This window comes from Ruditapes philippinarum, unplaced genomic scaffold (genome assembly GCF_026571515.1).
Source record: "Ruditapes philippinarum isolate M1 unplaced genomic scaffold, ASM2657151v2 ctg900_1_1_1_1, whole genome shotgun sequence".
Taxonomy (NCBI): Eukaryota; Metazoa; Mollusca; class Bivalvia; order Venerida; family Veneridae; genus Ruditapes; species Ruditapes philippinarum.
The window spans coordinates 25,922-48,497 of NW_026861770.1; the positions used below are offsets into that span (position 1 = coordinate 25,922).

The window sequence follows — 22,576 nt, forward strand, 5'->3', positions numbered from 1 at the left end:
GATAATTTGGACCAGCGTGTTAGACGCCGCCCTATTCCACTGTCAAACGCTAAGACCGGCCTAAATTCAGGAATGGATCAACATTCCACAAACCAAAATCAATATGCTGCTCCGTTGTATGCACCAACTATGCCAAGCAGTCCTTCATGCTGAAGGTGGTCATACCAGACATTAGTTTGTGATTTTGTTGGGCGACCACTTCTGCATTTTATCTATATTTTCAATACTTTTGGATAAAACCCTCAGCAATAAACTTTTCACACAAATCGCAATAAACTATTCTTTAAATACATATAAATATACTTTAATCCTTATTTTCATATTTGTGTATTCCTGCACTTAAACGGAGGGGAATTTGTTTCTCTTTTTTGTTCAGTATAATAATACAGTGTATAATTATGCTACTGCATGCTTATATAGCAATCGCCAATTAACATATACAGGTATCTTGCTGTGTAAAGTAGTAGGCACTTACAGTTGACAATAAAACATACATGTATACAAAACGTACATGTATAGAAAAACGAGAACAAATGTGTAATCGACGAATCTTTATCCGATAAAATATGTCAATAAATAAATAGCAATAACAATATATAAACAAAACTAAAGAAAATAAAACTTTCGGCCAAAATAAGTTATTTACATTTATAACCCTATCCTTAAAGGCGCTTACAATATCCACGCATGCGCAAACCAGATGTTTCGTTTGCCAACAATAATACACTATAATTATATTATAGAAGTTATCTAACATCAAACAGTATAACGGCTTGACATTTAAAAATAACGCTGTTACATAAATATCATTTAGAAACACTTGTCTAGATTTCCAAGTCCATTTAGCCTTCGACTATGTCCTACCCACACATACTTGTGCAAAGATAATAATATGGAATTTTGAAATAGATATTCCAAATAAATACCGAAATGCACGATAACTACCGAATGAAAATATTCCTACGTTTTTACTCATATCTTTAACAGAAATGAAAATAATTTGACGAAATCCAATATATAGAGGATATTGAATGAGTGTAAGTTCAATACTGAATTTATTGCACGAGTTGAATAAAATTATATTATGCGAGCCTCTGGCGAGCTTAATATTATTTTATTCAACGAGTGCAATAAATTCAGTAATGAACTTACACGAATTTAATATTCTATTTATCACACACCCAAAATAAAGACCGTTTAAAGTGAAATAAGAGTCGCGCCTATAGAATAATGCCATCATTTAGCGCGTCTTTACACTATGTTTGTATAACGCTAATGACGTCACGTCAAAATATATGCTCGGCCGTGCAATACCATATTTACGGAATCGCAAAATCGGCACGGGTGTGTGATAAGATATATTATGTATTTTTTAATCTCTGCCAGCAGGTTCAAAACCTTACTTTGACGTTTTAAACCATATTTAGTTTAAATATCAAACATCGGGAAATGTATTACAGTGTAACAATATAACCCACAAAAATCATTGTCAAGCAAATGAACGGGTGGCAACTACTCTTTTACATAATTATATTCCATTGTTTCATCAAGACACACAACCTTCAGGTTTTTAACAACTCGTTCGTCCTTCTTTTAATATCTACCATGTTAGCACCATTCATTTAGAAAATTAAACAACATCTTATTTTGCAATTAATAAAACTCTCAGTAAAATACACTTGGTTTAAATCTGTCCTCATACGTGGTTCCAGAGATCCAGTTATTTGCTATCCATTTGGTTCCCTTTTTTAAATCACAACCACCATGGTGTGACATTCTATCAACCTTGCCAAGGTAACCAGTCTGAAAAAAAATGATAAAACAACGTTGTTAAAAAACCAGTCTGACTAAAACGATAAAACAACGTTATTAGAAAACCAGTCTGAAACAAAAAATGAGAAAACAGCGTTATCCTTCTAATACTGTTATTACCATGTCTTAGATGAAACGGTTTCCTACTTGTAAACAATTATTTGCTTGATATATAAATCACAGGAAAAATCGCGAGAATTAGAATACCAACACTAACCTCTTCGTCGATAAAATGGCTGTACCACATAATTGCCGTGCCTCGTTTTGGTTTGACCACGAGAGAGGAGTTGTGACAGTAATGACTCAAGTTGTACCAGTCTTGTTCCTCTACATTCACAAACTTTTCCTGCCGAAAAAAAAAGAAAAATCCAAATATAAAACAAATATTAAATTTAGCTTTATGCTTAAAGGTGTCAGGTTAAAAGTTAATAAGGTATAAAACCGCATGGTTAGGAACTTTATTTTTGTTCTTACTAACCAATTATATCTCTAATTTTAAAAACGGTTTTGATATATATTTCATTGATGCATACCTTAAAACTGTCGATCTGTCTTTATTATCTATACACAATAAACTTTGGAAGGTATTTTTGATAACATGTAAGTTCCATGATTACGGTTACTATATAGAGGATATTGAATGAGTGTAAATTCAATACTGAATTTATTGCACGAGTTGAATAAAATTATATTATGCGAGCCTCTGGCGAGCATAATATTATTTTATTCAACGAGTGCAATAACATTTATCGCGTTTTTACACTATGTTTGTATAACGCTAATGACGTCACGTCAAAATATATGCACGGCCGTGCAATACCATATTTACGGAGTCGCAAAATCGGCACGGGTGTGTACTATATTACTTTATTTGATGACATGTATATGTCTTTTATAGACAATGCTGTCTTTGCTAAAACAAAAATGTTTCATAGTCACGGCCGATTTCTGACATCTGATTATCTATCAGCTCATAATTCTTGAAGTAGTGAAGTATACGAATTACCTCTACCAATTCCTCTGGCATATCAGCAAGTGGGAAAGCCGTCTCTCCTCCTTCTTCCGGTTCGTTGAGATAATATAACACTGTGATGAACCTGTAAAATTTACACAAGATAAACATGTATAAAAGATAAATAAAATTTTCCCACTTTTTCTAAAACACCTGTTAATTCCTTTTCTGTTTTTGTAAATTATTAAGTGGATTCCGCTTACAATAAGATGCTTGCTTTTCACCATATTTTTGCGTTTTGTTCGGTTTATTTAGTTTGATTGTGTAAGAAGCTATAATCTTATTGAAATACTTTCGAGTTCAACCAGGACTGAGCAATGAGTGTAAAGTTTCTTGCTCAAGGAAGCAACGACTTGCCCCTGACGGGGTTTGAACACATGCGGCTAGCGATCATTAGATTACTAGTCTGACGCGTTAACCACTTGGCCATGTCGTGTTGTTTGTTTTTGTGCGATTATGATCCTGTCAAACAGTATGAGGACGGAAAAATCGCGTACAGTATGCTTGTTTGATTGGGTTTTACGTCACACAGTCATATGGCGGCGTTCCAGCTTAATTGTTGGAGGAAAACACCAGGTACCCTTCCGTGCATTATTTCTGGCAGGAACGAGCACATGTGTAGAACAACCGACGTTCCGTAAGCTAGCTGGACAGCTTCCTCATGTGAAGAAATCAAAAGTCAATGTCGGGATACGAGCCCACACCATTGTATAAAATTTCAAGAGGACTACTCTTTTACATGTATGACGCATATTGCATCGACAGGCAATCAAACATGACAAACACACAATTTTTTGTCAACTTGTTGCTATAAAATACCTTTTAGATTCAGACATTGGCGAAGATAACCGTACTGTACTTATTACCCATCTAAAAATATTTCATGAGGGTCATGTTGGTTTATACAGAATTTATTTTACTTCGATTGTGAAGGAAGCTATAAGCTTACAGACACACTTTGAAATCCTTTCCTGGAACCAACCAGTACTGAGCAATGAGTGTAAGTTTCTTGCTCAAGGAAACAACGACTTTACCCTGACGGGGTTTGAACCCATACGGCTAGCGATCATTAGATTACTAGTCCGACGCGTTAACCACTCGGCCATGCCGCCACTCAAATGTTGACCCTGGATCGCTCAACTGAGAAACATTGCTTTAAAAGAGTCCTTGCTCTTATTTCACGGATAAACTACATGTACAACATGTTTGTTAAAAATGTTCTTTCTAAAATAACCTACCTGCATAGTCTACAGCACTCCGCCCACTCTGGTGTATGCTCCTTGTCACCACATTTTGTTTGAAAGCAGCATGGTAGGTGGTCCACTTCGTCTACGGTATCTAAATGGGCGTGGTAATGACCACCAGGGGCGTAACTGACAACCTGAAAAAATATATATCTTCTTCCATGACACTCAGTTATGATTTAGTATATCTGATAAGTTTGCAATATTGCATAAAGTGAACGTATGCCGAAAAAGTGGGTTTTGTCTTCGGCACGGCCGATTGTATTCTACAATGATGATTTGGATGACGGTTAACTGAATTATGTCCCCGCTGCTATTTAAACGAAATTAATGGAAAAGGTAAACAGTTAACTGTGAGAAAATATATTTAAGCATTGGTGAAAAAAGCACTAACAACTGTAAGTCAAAATAATACAAATGAATGCTTAGAACTAGCCATTATATGTATAGAGCATATAAAAAAGCGTATTACTATAGGTTATATTCCAGTTAAATTAATACACACTGCTACGGATATCAAAGAAATGGAAGCAGAAAAAGCAAACATTTATGAAAGATTATGAAAGAACCAACTTGTCTTTCCTATACCATTGTGTGGACAAATCTAATTGTAGTGCAAAGTAAAGTAAATTAATAAACAATTTTATGTTATTAATCCATTTGAATTTTAATACCTGTATTGGTTCTCCTCTTAAAACCATGCCAATGGGGAGCCCCGTAAGTTTAGCAACTCTGGAAACAAGAGGGAAAAATGAAAAACCGTGTTTTAATATAATTACGAATTAAATCGGAAAATTGAAACATGGGTTCTTTTTCTTTCTGTAAAGATTATCATATTATGTCCGTCTTTATGGTATACAGAGCATTTTTATAATATTTACATTATTTAAAACAAAGGTTAAAGCATAAAAATAAACATAGATACTAAGTATAATATTCTTTGCGAAAGGGATGCTAACATAACAGTTGTTGCAAGTATTGCAGTTTTACCTGGCAAAAAGCTTTTCCCAAAACTCGGATCCTAGGTTATACTCTCGGAGCCACGTTTGTTCACTGACCCTTGAAATCTCCGATAAATCTTCTTCTTCATCAAACTCTTCTTCAATATCAGAACCAAACACTTTACTAACGTTAAGACCAGATTCTACCGCGCTACCGATTATCATGTTACACTCTTCCTTGGTGAGAAAATTCGGAATTTCTAAAGGGAGTTAATGAAAGAAAACAATGCTGCAAATAGGAATGCAAATTGAGATCAAATCTGTATTCAAAACATTATCATTTGTTTTCCACAAATATCATAACATTTAGAAATAACTTATATACAAGGCAGATCTCCTAAATAGTGGCTTCTATAAGCTTCTGCTTTCGGTCAAAATCTATAATTATTGTTATGTTTCTTACACGTGTACCAATATTCTAAATGAAATATGTTTAAACCAAATAGTGACGAAGTGACGCGGTCATACCCCATAAGTCATAGTTCTGGGGATTTCAAAATGGCGGTATCATATGGGCTATGATGTGAATGATTGGAAAACAGTTCATAGCTCGTGGGGACACTGATGAGTCATAAATAGCTGGTTTTTTATACATTAAATAAAGGAAGTTCTTATGCACAAGTATTTTGTAAATTAGATGATCGACTTACCAAATACTGGTGGACGAACAGATCTTGTTATCATTCTATATTTTATTCCTTCTTCTAATTCCACTTCCTTAACGTCACCAACATTTCCTGGATCTATCATTGTCAGTCTGGGAAATTCAAATGATTCCACATCTTCTTCTTGCTCTTCTACATTTCCTTCTTGTTCTTCAGGAGTTTCTTTCTCCGCAAGCCCTTCTTCTTCAGATCTGTTAATCGTATCATCGGGTATTTTCTTAATATCTATAGATTTATCCCTAAAGCCAATTAGTATATTCTTTAAGTCTTCGTCAGTCATTTCATCACCGGGATCAGAATGCTCGGCGTGATACTTTTGCGCTTTGTCTAAATAATATTTCACTTTCTCATCATTGATGTCCTTGTCAATTTGGCATGTGTCTCCATCACAAGTACCACTTTCAACTTCAGATTCATTCTCAATCTCTGTGGCTGTTTTACAACTGGCGGAATCGAAGACGACAACGATATAAAATACAATCGTTAACACAGTTATTCCACATGTAATAATGCGCATGACCGCAAATTAGGCGTCGTTACCTGAAATCTTCAAAGAGAAGGCATTTATTTTAAGGGGAAAAAAAACCATAGTAATATGAGTAAGGTAAATAACTACCGATAAAGAGCAGGCAAACTTATTACCCATAATTTTTCTGTACTTCCGGCAAACCATTTCAAACCCGTCAGTATGAGCAGTAGTCCAGTGGTAGGACGCGCGCTGAGGGATCGAGAGGTCCCGGGTTCGAACCCCACCAGGGGCACTGCTAATTTCCTTGAGCAAGAAATTTACCTGCGATTGCTTCACTCCACCCAGGTGTAAATGGGTACCTGCGAGGGTGGTATAATTCCGTTGCGCCAAAGTGTCGGCTGCACTAAGCGGAGTAAAAAGACTCCCCAGGGAGATTGATAGATGGATACCAGTAGCCCGATGACCAGGGGTAATAGCTGTAAAGTCGGTGAACGTGCGTAAGCATGAAACTTAGACTATAAAATGCAATTACTTTACTTGACGTTACTCGCGTAACCATAATGTTCCCTTTGCGAGCAGACTCTTCGGGTCTGCTCTTCCAGTTCGCAATTACGGATAAGTGACTTCTATCGAGTACTTTACTGTTCGTGACATCTGATAATAATTTCATAAAATGGATACTTGTATGACGGTGATATTTTGAATAAGCTCGAAAATATCGGTACTGTTCGCACTTTTACGTATTTTCTTCTTAAAATTCAAAATGATTGTCTATTTTCCCATCACATTAACGTCATAAGTTCGTCAACAATACATTTTATGACATGTAATAGATTTTCTCATTTTGACTTTACATGTACATGATCTACGCAGTTCTAACTTAGGTTGCACTTCACCAGATGATAATTAGTTATAATAGAAAGAAAACAAAAGACGAATGACTCGTTGCTTTACACTACCATATCTGTGATTTTATCTTGATTTTACAAATAACAGTTCAATACTTCAAGCCCTCGATATCGTATCTTTAGAATTTGCTGAAATGCATGCACTGCCAAAAGCTTGTAAAGAAAATAATTAATCAACTGAAGTAGAAACGTAAAATGTTAATTGATGATTGCATATTCTAGAATTTATGGCAAATGAAACAATATGTTACGCATAAAACTTTTTGAATAATATATATGGAAATAGGATAGAAATGGTAATATAATGAATATTGTAAATTTACAATGTTCAGATACATTTATCAAATGTTCGTCAAAGTTCGGAATATTCCGGCCCTTTATATATATTTAAAGTGACATTATGCTCATTTTTTCATAGTCAAGTTGAGCTGAATTGACTTTATATTTCAAAAGATTGACTGTCAAAATGGTGTCTGACCAACTGTTGATATTTGAAAATGTTTAGGATAAAATTATAAATCTGCCAAAAATTTAAAAAGACTGCCCCACTCTTTTTATAAACTAAGCGTTTTACGTAAATTCTAACAGACATTTACAGAAATTTCATTCAGATCTGTTTGTTATTTATTGTTTATGCCAGCTTTATTATTAAATTAAAAGGGATTATGGCAAAATGCAAACATGTTTTGATCTTCACCCGTTCACTCACTATATACCTTTGTATGGGCATAATGTCACTTTAATAAATCGTTTTAACACCAGGAGTAATGGTTGAATTTTACAATTCAACTCTTTAGATATATTAGCCTCGGAAAAAGACGAGTTTAAACAAACGGTATATTAAATAATTATATCGTGAAGAGGGGAACAAGGGGCGAGATTGTGTTCGTTAAAATATGTCACCATCAGTAAATATTTCTAATATCTCTAAGCATCGTTCCATAAAACCAATTAAAAAATTTACCATCTTCTTTGTCTAAGTTGATTTGAGTTAATTGTTTGATATAAACAATATAGACATACCCGTTAAGTATACTTTGCGCAGATGCAGTATGTTGCTTGTAAATTGCCGTAGATTCATGACGACTAGGCCAATTTCGTTACTTTCCGTGAATTTCCGCCTGACGTCACGAACTTGATTATGTCATTGTTTCATTTAATCTGTTTCTAACAAAGATGCATATGCTATATAAAATGGTTATATCTGCCAGATATACAACTTGAAGACATGAAATATGAAATCTATTCGTATTTTAACGAAGAAAATAGATGTTCGAGATTGTACTTTTGCATAACGATTCGCAGAAAAGTTTGAATTAGCTTTGAATTAAACGAAATTAAATCAACAGATTGTATTTGAATTATGTAACGGACGTTTTCTTGAAACTTTTATCTCCGAAGCGTGTATCTAAACTTCCCAATGAATTATTCAAATTACTATTTAAACACATTGCTTATTGGGAAAAAAAGTTTTCGATCCAGATTATAAATTAATAGCGACTCTCCTTTAGGCTGCAATACTCAAATAAAAGTTGTATCTTAAAAGCAAGAAACAAGAAAAAAAATGTTGCGTAAGGTAAGACATTCATCATGAACCGCAAAAGTCCGCAATGGCAACGAAGGAGTATTGGTAATCGGCCGTATACATTCGGCGTAATTTGCACTTTTACGTGTCCTAAATCTTTAAAATCAGTAAGTATCGTCATTGTTTTTTTTTACGAAAGACCAGTGGTGTTATTTCAACTTTTTGAATTATTGGGTTCACCTTCACGAATTCACAATTCAGCTTCACGAATTCTCGATTTCGACTTCACGATTTCAACTTCCCAGATTCACGATTTTAACTTCACGAATTGAATACACGATTTAACTTCGTGACCTTGCAACCGTGAATTTTCAAAACATTAATTCATGAAATTGAACATATGAGGTTAAAACTTTGAATTCGTGAAGTTAAAATCGTGAAGTTCAAAACGTAAACTCGTTCCTAACTTTGGCTTTATCTTAAATACTTTGAGTATAAATATCAGTGAATTCGAATGTTATAATTAGGCTTATTTAGTTTACCTTTTAATGTATTAGAAACATTGTTACGCACATTTGATGGACGGGATTTACCTTCTTTACATATACTCTAGTACCACGAGATGGTAGAAGACACTATCGACAATGTTCCGTGATCCGGGCCAGAAGAAATCATGGGATCGTATACATGGAATCAAATTCGGTATTTGTCGTAATTTGTGGATTGATTAATGACAAATATATAATATCAATTTGAACTTCAGCTAGAAATATCATTACAGATTTAAAGCAGCATGCCTCCATATCCATGCTAAATTTCAATATTTTTTTCTAAATGTATTTGAAAGTAAAATATTGCCAGGTCGACAAAGAAAGTAATTTATACATAGCTAACGGCAAGATCTACATAATTTACCAAACATAGGTCAAAATATGCATAAATACCCCTTAATGCGTTAGTCACGCAGTAGAAATGAGGTGATAAATACTGAAAATCAGTCACCTATCGCACAAAACATATAAATCATTTATTTTTTTTAATATTTTTACTTTTCTAAAAATCTTAGAACACTTTTCGAATTTTGAATCAATTATCTGAAGTTCTCTATTTATATCGGCTACTGCAAATATTATACGTTTAATTTACGATTTTTGAATATGTTTTCTTGAATAGATAAGTGTCTCAGTAATAATGGATTTGCATGCACATTGAACCTACCCAGGTCGTGTTTTTCTTGTTACCGTAAAAATTTTATATCTGTTTAATGTATCTTTAAAATAAATGGCGCTGGATAGTATTGTTTTTCTTGACGATTAAGGGGAGATTATTTTATGGTAATTTGACTTTTACTGACAAGACACAAGTGCCATACGCCTGTGTTTTAATTTGGAAAGAATGGCTTATAACTTAAAAAATATTATTATTATTTCGTAGCAGAGAGTTATCTTCACAATCTGTCATTTAATCAAATGTAATTACAGTGGGATATTTTTTTACAAAGTAACAGCTTTATATGTTACAGCAATATATTGGCAAAGTTAACGATAAAATTAGAAAACATTATTATAACCTTGATGCTGTACCCGAATATCGTGTATTTTTTATATTTAACTCGTATACTTCAAACAAAACTGTATAGTTTACAGCTTGAAAAAAGAAGTAAACAAGTAAACCTTGGACTCATTAAACAAACAAAAGTAACCTTTGGACATAAAAGCAATCATCTAGTGCATAGTTCTCAAGCATGTCTCTTACGTTTAAGTAGTATCAAAACAAAAATGAAACTGTCTTGCAGCGATCTATGTAAAATAAATTATAACGCATCCGTTTCAACTAACATTTTGTAAAAACTTAGTCGTTGCTACGTTTGGGATATTTCGGTTTTGTACATTTAAGAAAAAGTAATAAAAATAAAATGGGGGAGAACCTGGTCATGCTTATTTATAACGCTGATAAAATTGATCATAAATACAACATATCGTGGCGAAAATATATTGATTAAACAATATTCACATTCATGTTATAATACAGATACCAGCTAGTTTTGAATCAATGCATGTACATGCATTTACAAACTGAAACACAAAAATCGATTATAATTTTATAGCTGGATAACAATAACAATATATATTATATACTGTTCTAAAAAGCTGCAAAGTTATATATGATTTAGTGATGAATATGGCTCAGGATTGAGTAGCTAAGCCAGTGACGGGGGCGAAACGAGAATGTGGTATAAATACCTTTCTGCGATGCCAGCGGACGAGTGTTTGTTATTTAATTAAGATATTAAATGGTGCCTGAAAGAAACAATATGCAAGTTAGCAGTCGGGTATTTCCCTTCTATGGGTTTATCAAGTTACAATACAGATACTAAATTTCAGTGACAGCGAGTTTCAAAACCTTACAAATGATCGAAACGTGAACTTACCTTTTGTTAAATATAACCAATCAAGCTAAAACCGACTTCCTCAAATAGATTAATGGTTGTTGTATTTTACATACATAAGTGGAAGTGTACACTCAAGCGAACAGATAGATATTCGATATGTTTCACTACCGCGTTTACGAATGATATACTTCAATTCATTATTTAAATACTTAAACCATGATATTATCACTGTATTGAATAGAGAACTATGCGAACGTTGTGGTATCGGACTCGTTTTTAACAACGGGGTAAAGATGATACAAGACAAGCGTTGATGTCTACATATCTCACTATTAAAATTTTTTAACCTATGTTAATTCTTCATTCTCTATCAAAGGTATTACTACAGGACACTCAAAACTATAAAAGTAAATGCGAGTTTAAAATGCGATACTTAAAAATCTTTATAAAAGATCACGACCTATGCATATAAAAATATACTCGTAATAAGAAACCAGAAGGTAGTTAATGTTTAAGTTTACACATTAAAAAATAAAGAAACTTGTATTTATTTAATAACAATTATGAATTAACATCCACCCGTTACACGTGAATTTCCGATAAATATATCCCTATTGGACAATGTGGTATCCAATAACATTATTCTATATTGGACATATTTCTGTTTGCGCTTTTTTCATGAAAACCATAAGCATTATTGACGTTTATTATCGATATCATATTGTGGTTTCTCTATTAAAGTTTAATATATTGAATTATTCAGAAGCTGCTACTCTTAAAGGACAATTGATCATCTGATTTTGCACCCTGAAATAACGATATTGATTTCTTTTACCTGGTAACTTGCAATATCATAACCCGATAGAGAAAAGGAATCTGATTAAAATCAATCAAGCATAGGCCATAATTATAATATGAAAGTAGGCAAAGCCTATGAACGGGAATTTTAAAAAAAAATGGTTCGTTTTTCAACTTACATTTTTCGTTTTTAAGGTGTAATTTGGTATTTCATGCACATTCAATCGAAATTTCTCGGCGATTATTCTTAAGCCGTCCTGTGCTCTCTTTTAACTTTTAAAACGTTATATGAACTTTTTTTTTTATATTCGATACAACCTTCGCAACGCGTTGTCAACTTTGCTGATTTATACCTGTTTGTATCAAGCCACTAAACATCTAAAAATATTCAAAGCTAAACACTTAGACCATAGAATACATATGAGCCGTGTCACGACAAAACCAACATAATGGGTTTGCGACCAGCATGGATCCAGACCAGATCCGCGCAGTCTGATCAGGATCCATGCTGTTCGCTTACCAACTCTATTACAAGTAGAGAAACTGATAGCGAACAGCATGGATCCTGATCAGACTGCGCGGATCTGGTCTGGATCCATGCTGGTCGCAAACCCATTATGTTGGTTTTGTCGTGACACGGCTCATATATAGTTTTGCTCTCTTAAATCAATACAAAGCATATTTCTCGACCAGATGTTAAATAATTATGTACTTTTACACTTTTCCCCAGAGATACAAAAAAATCAACAACAACAACATAAAAATCAACAACAACAAAAAACGGAACATCATTTTAAATGACAATATAATTTCATATTAATTTTTCATGCTTTTTGACTTCCTTGATATTTCAAAATCACTGATTCAAAATCAGTACAATATTTCATTATTGTATTAGTGAATCATTAAGTCGAATTTATATAGTTCAGTTTTCTGAACGCCAAAATTCGTTGATAGAGTTCTTTTTTTATTTTATTAACTGTACCCTTAAATGACCTGCACTCGGTTGTATAGGTTAAATAGTTCGGTTGTGTTTACTTTATTCTTTATCGCAAGGTTGTAAAGAGACTTTTTTTCTCATTCAATGAAATAAATAACGCATGTACTAAAATTGCACAACGGTGTTTGTTTTTATTTGAGCCGATTCATATGTATGGTATGATGCGGTCTTTGATAACATGCACATTGAAGTTTGCTGATAACTTTGTGTACTTTATGCTCATATAGCAAACAAGAGTATCTTACAGCGTTAGTTAGTACATTGTAAACACTTACTGTTGACAAATATACATACAGCTTTCTTTAGTGTTTTCTCTACTATCTCGGTAGATTTATACTGTCTACAGAAATCGAAATAAATAAACGATACTCATTATGATATAATGTGTAGAATTTATATAATTATCGTCTAGCAGGTTAAAAAAACTTAATTTAACGTTTCAACCATATTTAGTTTACATACAGGAAAATGTATTGCAATCACAAAAAGTAACTGTCAAGCAAAAAATCAGCAAATACATTTTTATAATTATATTTGGATCCATTGTTTCATCAAGACATAATTATATCCTTCAGGTTTTTATAACAGCATTTTCGTCCTTTTGGCAATATCTACCTTTCACAATAAAAAAAATAATAATAATAAGTAAGAAGAATATACCACCGGCGTTATTTCCAGTACCACTTGATGGTAGAAGACAATATCAGGTTCCGGGATCCGGGACACATGGGATCGTGCCATGGGATCGTATCAAAAATATAGGAAAACAAATTTGGGTTTTGAAGTAATTTGTGGATTGATGAATTAGAAATTAACTACATCCAATTCATAATTACCAGTATATCGATTTTAACTTAAAGGCCTATGATGCCTCAGAAATTCTTTTATTAAATTTTATTTCTCAAAAACTCTTTAATTTTACTATATAAAAAATAAACCTATACAGGAAAATACATGCATATATACAGTACAATTTAGATTACAAAGATCAGAAAATACCACAGAGCTTGCAGCTCTTTGATTATTAGATGGCTTTATCACACACCCGTGCCGATTTTGTGACTCCGTAAATATGGTATTGCAGGGCCGTGCATATATTTTGACGTGACGTCATTAGCGTTATACAAACATAGTGTAAAGACGCGCTAAGTGTTAGCGCGTCAATGAAAAATGACTCTTATTTCACTTTAAACGGTCTTTATTTTGGGCATGTGATAAATAGAATATTAAATTCGTGTAAGTTCATTACTGAATTTATTGCACTCGATGAATCAAATAATAGTATGCTCGCCAGAGGCTCGCATAATATAATTTTATTCAACTCGTGCAATAAATTCAGTATTGAACTTACATTCATTTAATATCCTCTACTTATTACACTCCTGCGCCGCTGTTTATGAGATAAAAGGTGGTACTTTTTTCTCGTTGCCGTCATTTAACCAAATGTCTTTATCCGATGGGATATTCTTTTTTGCGCAGTAGCAGCTGTGTATGTTGAATCGATGCATAAGAAAAAAATAATGTAAAATATAGACATTACTTTTAATTATGTGATCACCGACTGCTGAACGCCGGATAAAATCACAGCTTTTTGACCCTTCCCATACACAGGAGTATGAAACGATAAAAACTTCAAGTAAAAAGTTTGAAACTGTACATATACGTGTTGACGATATTTCAGAATTGAAATAACAATGGACATTCAATCATAATTTTAATGAAATCGGCTTTATTTTCTACGTAAAATAGATACATTCGTTACGCATAATAAAAGATTACACCCCCTGTTTTGATCACAATGCATATCTGCATGAAATCACGTTGTATAACTTCTTAACATAGGTCACCAGATTTCCACTGTGTTGAGAATGATTTCTGATGGCATCCTTTTTTTGCGTTTAACGAATCTCATTTAAAGCCTAAAAGCATGAGAATTAGTCTACAAAAAATGTTGTGCGCATGTTCCGCTTCCAAAAAATCGACTTTACTTAAACGAAACTTTAATATGTGAACAAATCGGTTAAAGGAAAAAGCGGAAAATATGATTAAATTTTAAGTTACATCTACATCGTAACACTACGAACAGCAGTTCATTCCGTTTTTAATCCTTTAAACTGTATAAATAGATAAATGATATCTAAATAGCGTTTTACTATCTCGAAAAATAGAAACAGTTAACACTATAGCTACAATATCACCAAACACTCTAAAATGACCGAATGAACTATGTACCGAAATTCCTTTATGCGAGGGAACGTTAACCGTGTGGCCAACAGTCGGGTGTTTGTTATTTAAGGCCTGATAGCAGTCGGGTATCTCCCTTCTATGAGTATATTTAAGCTACAAAACAATGGCACTATTTTTCAGTGGCGGTGTGACAAATGATCAAAACATGAACTTACCTTTCGTTCAAACTCAAAATATAACCAATCAAGTTAAAACTGACTTCCTAAAATAAAAGAAGGGTTGTATTTTACATACAAAAGTGGAAGTGTACAATTTAACAAACAGATCTCTTCCGCGTTTGCAATTTATATACTTCGATGATATACATGTATAATCACTGTATTGATTAGAGAACTGTACGATAATTGTGGTATCGGTCTGGGTACAAGACGTTTGGTTACTGGTCTGCTTGCCTACAAATCATATTATGCTTCTATATCCAGACCTGTGCTATTCTTTTGCCTCTACTAAAGGCTTTCGCTTATTACAGGACACTCAAGACTATCAAAGTGCAATTGAAATGCGATTTTGATACATAAGTATCTTTATGAAAGATTCCGTCACATGATTATAAAAGTAAAAATATATAGCAAGATAAGAAACCGGACAGTAGTTAGTGTTTAAGTTAACTTATTGAAAATTAAAGAAACTAGTATAGTTTATAATAATTCACATCCACTTGTTATGTAATAGATACATGAACCTATCTGATATGTACGAGGTTGCATGGCTGAGTGTTTTCATGTTCTTTCTCTTTTGTATCATAGACAAAAATATCAAAGTTTGGGGATCTTTCTGCTGAAAATGTTTCAGAGTTAAATCGTATGCATATACATGCACAGTGCGTTAATTGGAGTACCCGTTCTCCGGAGCATGCCCATTGTTTGGCTCATTTTATTATTGTGACGACAGAGAAAGGTATAGCGATAGAAATATCATATTAAGATGCTCGTTTATTTGTTACTTTTTCTGAGGTTTCATACTGTGACAACAGGGAAAGTGTTCATATGTTTGCCTAAGATACAAAAGTGAAAGACATCAAAACACTAGGCAATCTGATTAATACTCGCTCGTATATATCAGATAACCTCGTGTTTCGATGCTCTTTCTATTACGTAAGACACGTTCCCTGTCATCACAATATGAAACTTCAAATAAAAGGAACCAATAGACGAGCATGTAAGTATGACATTTCTATAGTTATCCATTACCCCGTCGTAATAATAAAGGGCGAACAGAATTATATACAACATTGCTAAAGGACACCACATATATCAAACAAAGTGGATAGGAAGTTTATATACCTTAAAGGGAGACGCAGGCAAAATTTTCATTTCTTAGTTTTGAATTTTTCACTGTTTATTCTGTAAATGCCCTCAAAATGAATATATTAGACAGTCAAAGGAAGAAAACTTTTCTCCATATAAAGAATAAAATGGTGGTTCCTAATTGACCCGCGTGGGTCAGGTTAGAGCGCTAGCATTTCACAATAGTTGTCAAAATGAACTCCGGAAACGTTAAGAACATGTCAAATGAATGGCTTGTTTCAATCATACAAAATCCACAATATCTGTTATTGTAACTTCAAGGGTTTGTTCATGTCACCTGACTTGTTTAAAAACTCACGGGGGGAATTACGTGACTTTGTTTAGTAATACCCACGAGAAAATGGCGACTGCTGAGCCCCGGTAAGTACCTTATTATGTTAAATTAAGGTGACAAACGTTTCTTAAATCAAAACAAAACCTAGCGTATCATATGCGCGGTAATTTTCTTCCAATGACAATACAAAGTGCATTATCCTACGTTTTTTTGGTTTTTGAGAACATTGTTTGAATTGTGTAAAAATTGCACATGCAGCGATAGTAATTCGCACGAAGCTACAATGTATATAATTTGCACTTAAGACACTAAATCAATCATTTTATTGACAATTGTTCTTGTATAATTCCATATAAAATTCTGTTCGAAAATCTGTAGCCTACAAATGTTCTTTGCAGGTGTTTAGTAAGTTAAACGAACAATTTCTGGATAGTTAGTCGCGCGAAAATAAAATAGTAAGTATCACGAACGGATTCCAATATCAGTCGCCATTTTCTCGAGGGTATTACTATACAAAATCACGTGACCCCCCCCCCCCGTGAACCTATTTGGTGATTCTATTGGCGTCTAAATTTTGTTCAACATATATAGATATATTTACGCTTCAAACCCAAAATACATGTATATAGAATTTAAACAGAAATTTATGCTGAAACTTCCAAGAAAAGTCATTTTAACGTGATTTGAGTACATAAGATCATTTTTATATTTTTGTCATTATTCTGCCAGAATATCCCTTTAAGGAACAGATAATCACCGGCGCTTGATATAAGTGACATACCTTGAATACAAATGAAATACATTTTAGCAATTCGACACTGATCGAATCAGTCCACATTAGATTTGTAGATTTGAGTATACAAACTGCCTTAAATTTGAATAATTATAAAATAAATACCTGTAATGGTTTCGGTATGTTCTTTTTTCATTTCATCAAATTTACATATTTTAACATGCTGACTGTTTCTTCCGCTTTTGGGTGATTTAGTAAGGTTATTTTCGTGACATCAGGTTATCATGTCATTAGAACGTATGCTAAAATGCAATTAACATGACAAGTTTACAGGCATTTATTGAAATGAAAATCATCCCGAATAAATTAATTACATTAAAAAAATCAGTATAAAACTTGTTAAATTTTCATGTCCGCTTTCGATTTCATTTAAGATGGTTGGTATTTTCACGAAAGACAATCATAATATTCAGAAAGTTTAAATTTTCAAAGTTGGTTTTGTTTTTAAATGTCACCTATTAATGGTTTACACGCGTCACTTATTTCAGAGTTTCCGAAACAAGAATTTAAAACAGGAATCAATTAGAATTTCAGTTTTAAGTCAGGATCAAATAAATAAATAATTTGTACCGTGTATTTGAATGCACTATTTTTTCTTCTAATGATATACGTAGATATATAAGAAAAACAGTGTGATTTATCAACAGCTATTTCATGCATGTATTGAACTTGTACAGAATCAATATTATTAATATAGTGTAGGTTATTATAAATACCTTCTGTTCAACATGCAAATCAATAAGTAACTATGTATCCAGATGAATTCATAGCACGAATAAAAGTTTAATAAATTCGCCTATACTCCGCAAGGTAATGTTAATTTGCTATTAATTATAAGATATGATTCATATCGATGATCCGTATTAACTAACACACAACACATCAGCGTAATGACAATATTGTAAATCGTCACGTGCACCTTCTGAAACAGTCGTTGTAGTCATTACTGAAACAAGACATGTTTCCTCTATATCAGACTGCAAATGATGATTTCCAGATAATTTTTTAAATTAGTAAAAGAGACCATTTTTTATTAAATGTAGACGTATACATAATTTACGTGTTTAAAATTTTGATTGGTATTTTTTTAAACAACATATCTCATCTATTATGTAAGATGACAAGTAGAATATTATCTATTAATGGAAATTTTATTATATTGAAGTTAATATACTTTTAAGAGGGGTGTTTGAAATATGAATGCAACTTGGCCAATATCTCGCTTTTAATTATGTTTTGCACGAACTATGTACATGTTATCGCATAAATAGTTGTGTAAGCTCTAAATTGACACAATACATGTCTAGCTTTGACAATAGCACAAATTTACGTTATCTATCGTGTATACTAAAGCTAAAATGGTTCACTGACCAAATACGGTCCTATATCAAGAAACGCTTGTATTCTTGGTATACTATCTAAAGATATATTTAATGAATTATGTCGTGTTTATAAGAACAAAAACCAATTTTTTTTTCATCTGTCACACGGTGGTTTGTAAGGAATTTAAAATTGGTGTTGATTCAGTAAAAGATAACCTAGTGCACGCCGTCTGAAAACTGCAACTTCGCCAAAAATTGTTTTGAAAAGTAAAGGCTTTTATTGCTATTGAGATTTTCCACTAGGTATATTGGTAAATGCACGTAAGTACCTCTGTAGGAGCCGCGCATACAATTCGGCAGATGTGATTTAAAAAAATGAGAAGGGTAAGTGCCAGATGGATATCCCGTCTCCTTACAAAGAGCAGAAACTTGCTCGGGTTAGAATCTTCAAACATTTATTGAAACAGTTCCCTATTTGCAAATATCATCACTGGCGATGAGACTAGGTTCACTTTTATGAGCCCAGGCGAAAGATACATAACAAAATATGGGCGATCAAATAGGCAAAATGCATCATGAGCGTCAGAAAGTTTATGTATAATCAAGGTCATGCTATCCAAATTGCCGTACCAAAGGGTAAATCTGTGAAATGTCAAGTTTTCCCAAAGGTAAAATCCTTCATAAATTTTAAAAAAAATATATTTCAAAAATCGTCGACCAGCAAATGGTCTCCCCGTGGTGACAGGTTGTTGCATAACAATGCTTCGTCACACAAAGCGGTCATTGTATGAGAATATCTGAAACAGGAAAAGGTTGTCGAGCTTCCTCACCCTCCTTATTCGCCAGATCTTCTCCCTTGTGACTTTTTCCTATTTCCGAGGCTAAAAAAAAACGCCTTGCTGGAAGAAAATATCAAACGCGGAAAAATCTTAGGTTTCAACAGTTGATAAGTTTTAGTGAATTAGAATTAACATTTGTATGGCTGAATAACAATATTTTGTTCTATCTGCCCTATAAATATACCCGTTTGATTTATCGGGACTAAGTATCTAACACTTGCCAACAACATCCGTGTTTGTTGTTATATCTGGGAACTATCTACTATCAACGTACTTATTTACTGTATTAAGAAAAACACTATTACAGACAATTTCCCTTTAAGCAATATCTATTTCCGGTTCTGATGGCCTGGTCATCATAATTCGATAGATAATAGTTTTTTGACACACACACTCGCGCAAACATTCTCATAACATCCATCCATCCATACATCCATCCATCCATCCATCCATCCATTACATATCTTTTGACATTGACTTTACTGCCATTCGTATTTAATACCCTTTCTTTGTGGCAACAAATAGCAAAATATTAATTACAATTCTTGATTTATTGTAGAAGTTGAATAAGTTTAGTTTCTTATTTTTTTCGATTTTAATTAGGTAGTATATAATAACCATTTCTATTCAAACAAACCAAAACATGTTTGTGAAGTGCAAAAACTTCGGTACTTAAGTTGTTGCTGTTGTTTCATATGCAACAATACCCTTAACGGGTTCCAGGTCTAGTGGCTGTCTTAATTTTAAGGTGGTTGAATGGGTTAAGCAGGGACCTTCGCCATATGACCTTATAAGTGTCGGTGTATACAGGAAAAAAAAGCTGTAAAATGGAATAGGGAAAAACACTCTGATCAACTGAGAACATACAGAAAGACAATCATTGTTTAGGAAATAGATATCAGTTCTGAGTGCATTGTTGTGGAATAATATACGTTTCGAATTCAAATGCGTCGGAATGTAATCATGAAGGACGATGGGCCCGAGTAATTACAAAGCATTTAAACTAAAAACAGTGCATTATTATTTTATAATTTCATGTTAAAATGATATTTATTTCCATTCTAACATGCTTATAAAAAAAAGAATTGATGAAAATATGTCGTAGAATTAATTTTTCTGACGTATTTTGGTTTTATTGACCTCTGACGTCATATGTCGTGTTAACAACCATTCCATTTTTATGTACTGCATATTACATTGTATGCACTTGACTGCCCTATGTGCTTGATATGAGAATAGTGTGATAGAATGTTAAAAAATTTTCATTTTATTTTTATCCGATAATCAAAAACCAACAACTTACCTATAGTTTATCTGTTCGAGACATTTTCAAGCACCTCTCATCACAAATCTAACATAAGATCAATTAAAATGTTAATTCAAAAAACTTTTTATATAGCATTTTTACTACAGAAACGTTTAACCATGAAGGCCCATTCAGGGACTTGATTTTTCATGTGAGGAAGCTGTCCAGCTACTTTGAAGAACGTCAGTGCGTCTACTCTTGAAAGTACCCCCCCGTTCGATTCTGAAACTATGCACGGTAATGGCACACGAGGTCTTTCTCCAGCAGTATAAGTATAATGTCAACATACAACCTACGTATATACTGTGTTGGTGCAACGTAAAGAGAGATCTTATTAGCTTCTTTTATCGTGCGAATTTTGAGCAGGTACTGTAAAGTGAACTCTAGTCATAAGCTGAAGTTAAAACCATGAACGTTGCATACAAAGGTAAAACATGTAAAGAATTCGTACAGTTTTATATAATATATACATAAATAATATTTGATATATTACATAATACTTATTTATTTCCGATTTGACCCATGGAGAGTTTATGTAACCGTTGCACCCATGAACTACATGAACTGTATTAATAGGTATTTTATATTGCATTAGTGTGTAGTTTAGTGAATATATATTGTACATGAACTGAGAAGAAATTTTGTGAATATTTGTACTCGTGGACATATTGTGAATCTTGAAAAGACAATAGAATGAGAATCTTTTTCACCTTACAGCCTGTTTATTAATTTAAAAAATCAGAATTGCTTGAAACACAATACAACAGAATTGTCAACAAATTGTCAAAGTGTTTTATTCTAGAGCCGAGTCATCACTATATACATTTAACTGACCAGTACGTAGTGCGATAATTAAAATGTGCTGTTTTTGATAATTTGTTATCACAGAAAATAAAATGCTATATACTGGCGGTGGATAACGTTTGATTACAAGCTTTGGTACGATCGATTTTCATAAAATAAAGAGAACTGTTAATCAATGCGTTACACATAGCAAAAAAAGCATTAATAGAAGTTGTTCCGTTTGAAGGCAGAACTGAATTGATGGCAACGGTTTAATAGAGGCTCGCATAATATAATTTTATTCAACTCGTGCAATAAATTCAGTATTGAACTTACACTCATTCAATATCCTCTATAACTGAAATACAATTCAATCATCTTTCATTTAAAACACAACAGTCTGTTGTTGCCTTTTACACCTTCACACCTCTGTTCAATTTATACCAAAGTAAATAACAACTTTTTATGGTGCTAACAATATCGCTTGAAATAGGATTATTTAGAATAGAAGCAATTAATAAGTGATTATTATTTATTATTTATTATAATACATTTGTAATATACTTATAGATGAAATATTGAGAAATATTAATACGATAAAATGGGTATTTACATTTTCCGTATTTTCACTGATAAAATATATTACACACTGCAGTGAAACATATTTTCCATATTTTCACTAGTGTCTTGCCCGACTATTTTCATCTTAATTCAGCCTATACACAAAATTTATATATGGGGAAGTATTTCAAATTTTGATGTCAAAAAAGATAAAAATGTATATAATAAACAGAAAATCCAAGTTCTTTTTATTAAAACAGGATTAATTTATTTTCATCTTGTGATATGAAAATTATCAAATTTCACTCGTGGCTACCG

At 33.0% G+C, this 22,576-nt stretch overlaps 1 protein-coding gene across 3 annotated transcripts; it reads right to left on the bottom strand.

Annotated features, from left to right (window-relative positions):
• Positions 1 to 538: 538 nt before the first annotated feature.
• Positions 539 to 18,272, bottom strand: LOC132716759 (transmembrane prolyl 4-hydroxylase-like). 3 transcript variants are annotated; one of them, XM_060700093.1, is made up of 10 exons: positions 18,164 to 18,272; positions 17,553 to 17,689; positions 15,229 to 15,275; positions 5,720 to 6,281; positions 5,059 to 5,269; positions 4,743 to 4,800; positions 4,063 to 4,205; positions 2,819 to 2,909; positions 2,030 to 2,158; positions 539 to 1,803 (listed from the first exon to the last, which is right to left on the bottom strand). In XM_060700093.1, exons 4-10 carry the CDS (start codon positions 6,249 to 6,251, stop codon positions 1,666 to 1,668), a joined length of 1,302 nt encoding a protein of 433 aa, XP_060556076.1. In that variant the 5' UTR covers positions 6,252 to 6,281; positions 15,229 to 15,275; positions 17,553 to 17,689; positions 18,164 to 18,272; the 3' UTR covers positions 539 to 1,665. The 3 variants fall into 3 exon arrangements, with proteins under 3 accessions (XP_060556076.1, XP_060556075.1, XP_060556073.1); XM_060700092.1 differs by lacking the exons at positions 15,229 to 15,275; positions 17,553 to 17,689; positions 18,164 to 18,272 and adding exons at positions 10,880 to 10,936; positions 11,068 to 11,458; XM_060700090.1 differs by lacking the exons at positions 15,229 to 15,275; positions 17,553 to 17,689; positions 18,164 to 18,272 and adding an exon at positions 11,068 to 11,314.
• Positions 18,273 to 22,576: the final 4,304 nt, after the last annotated feature.

Coding starts and splice junctions, on each gene's coding strand:
- LOC132716759 (XM_060700093.1), bottom strand. CDS start 6,251: ATGCGCATTATTACATGTGGAATAACTGTGTTAACGATTGTATTTTAT. Junction 4,206..4,742: donor TAAGAGGAGAACCAATACAG/GTATTAAAATTC, acceptor ATATTTTTTCAG/GTTGTCAGTTACGCCCCTGG. Junction 2,910..4,062: donor GAGTGCTGTAGACTATGCAG/GTAGGTTATTTT, acceptor TAAATTTTACAG/GTTCATCACAGTGTTATATT.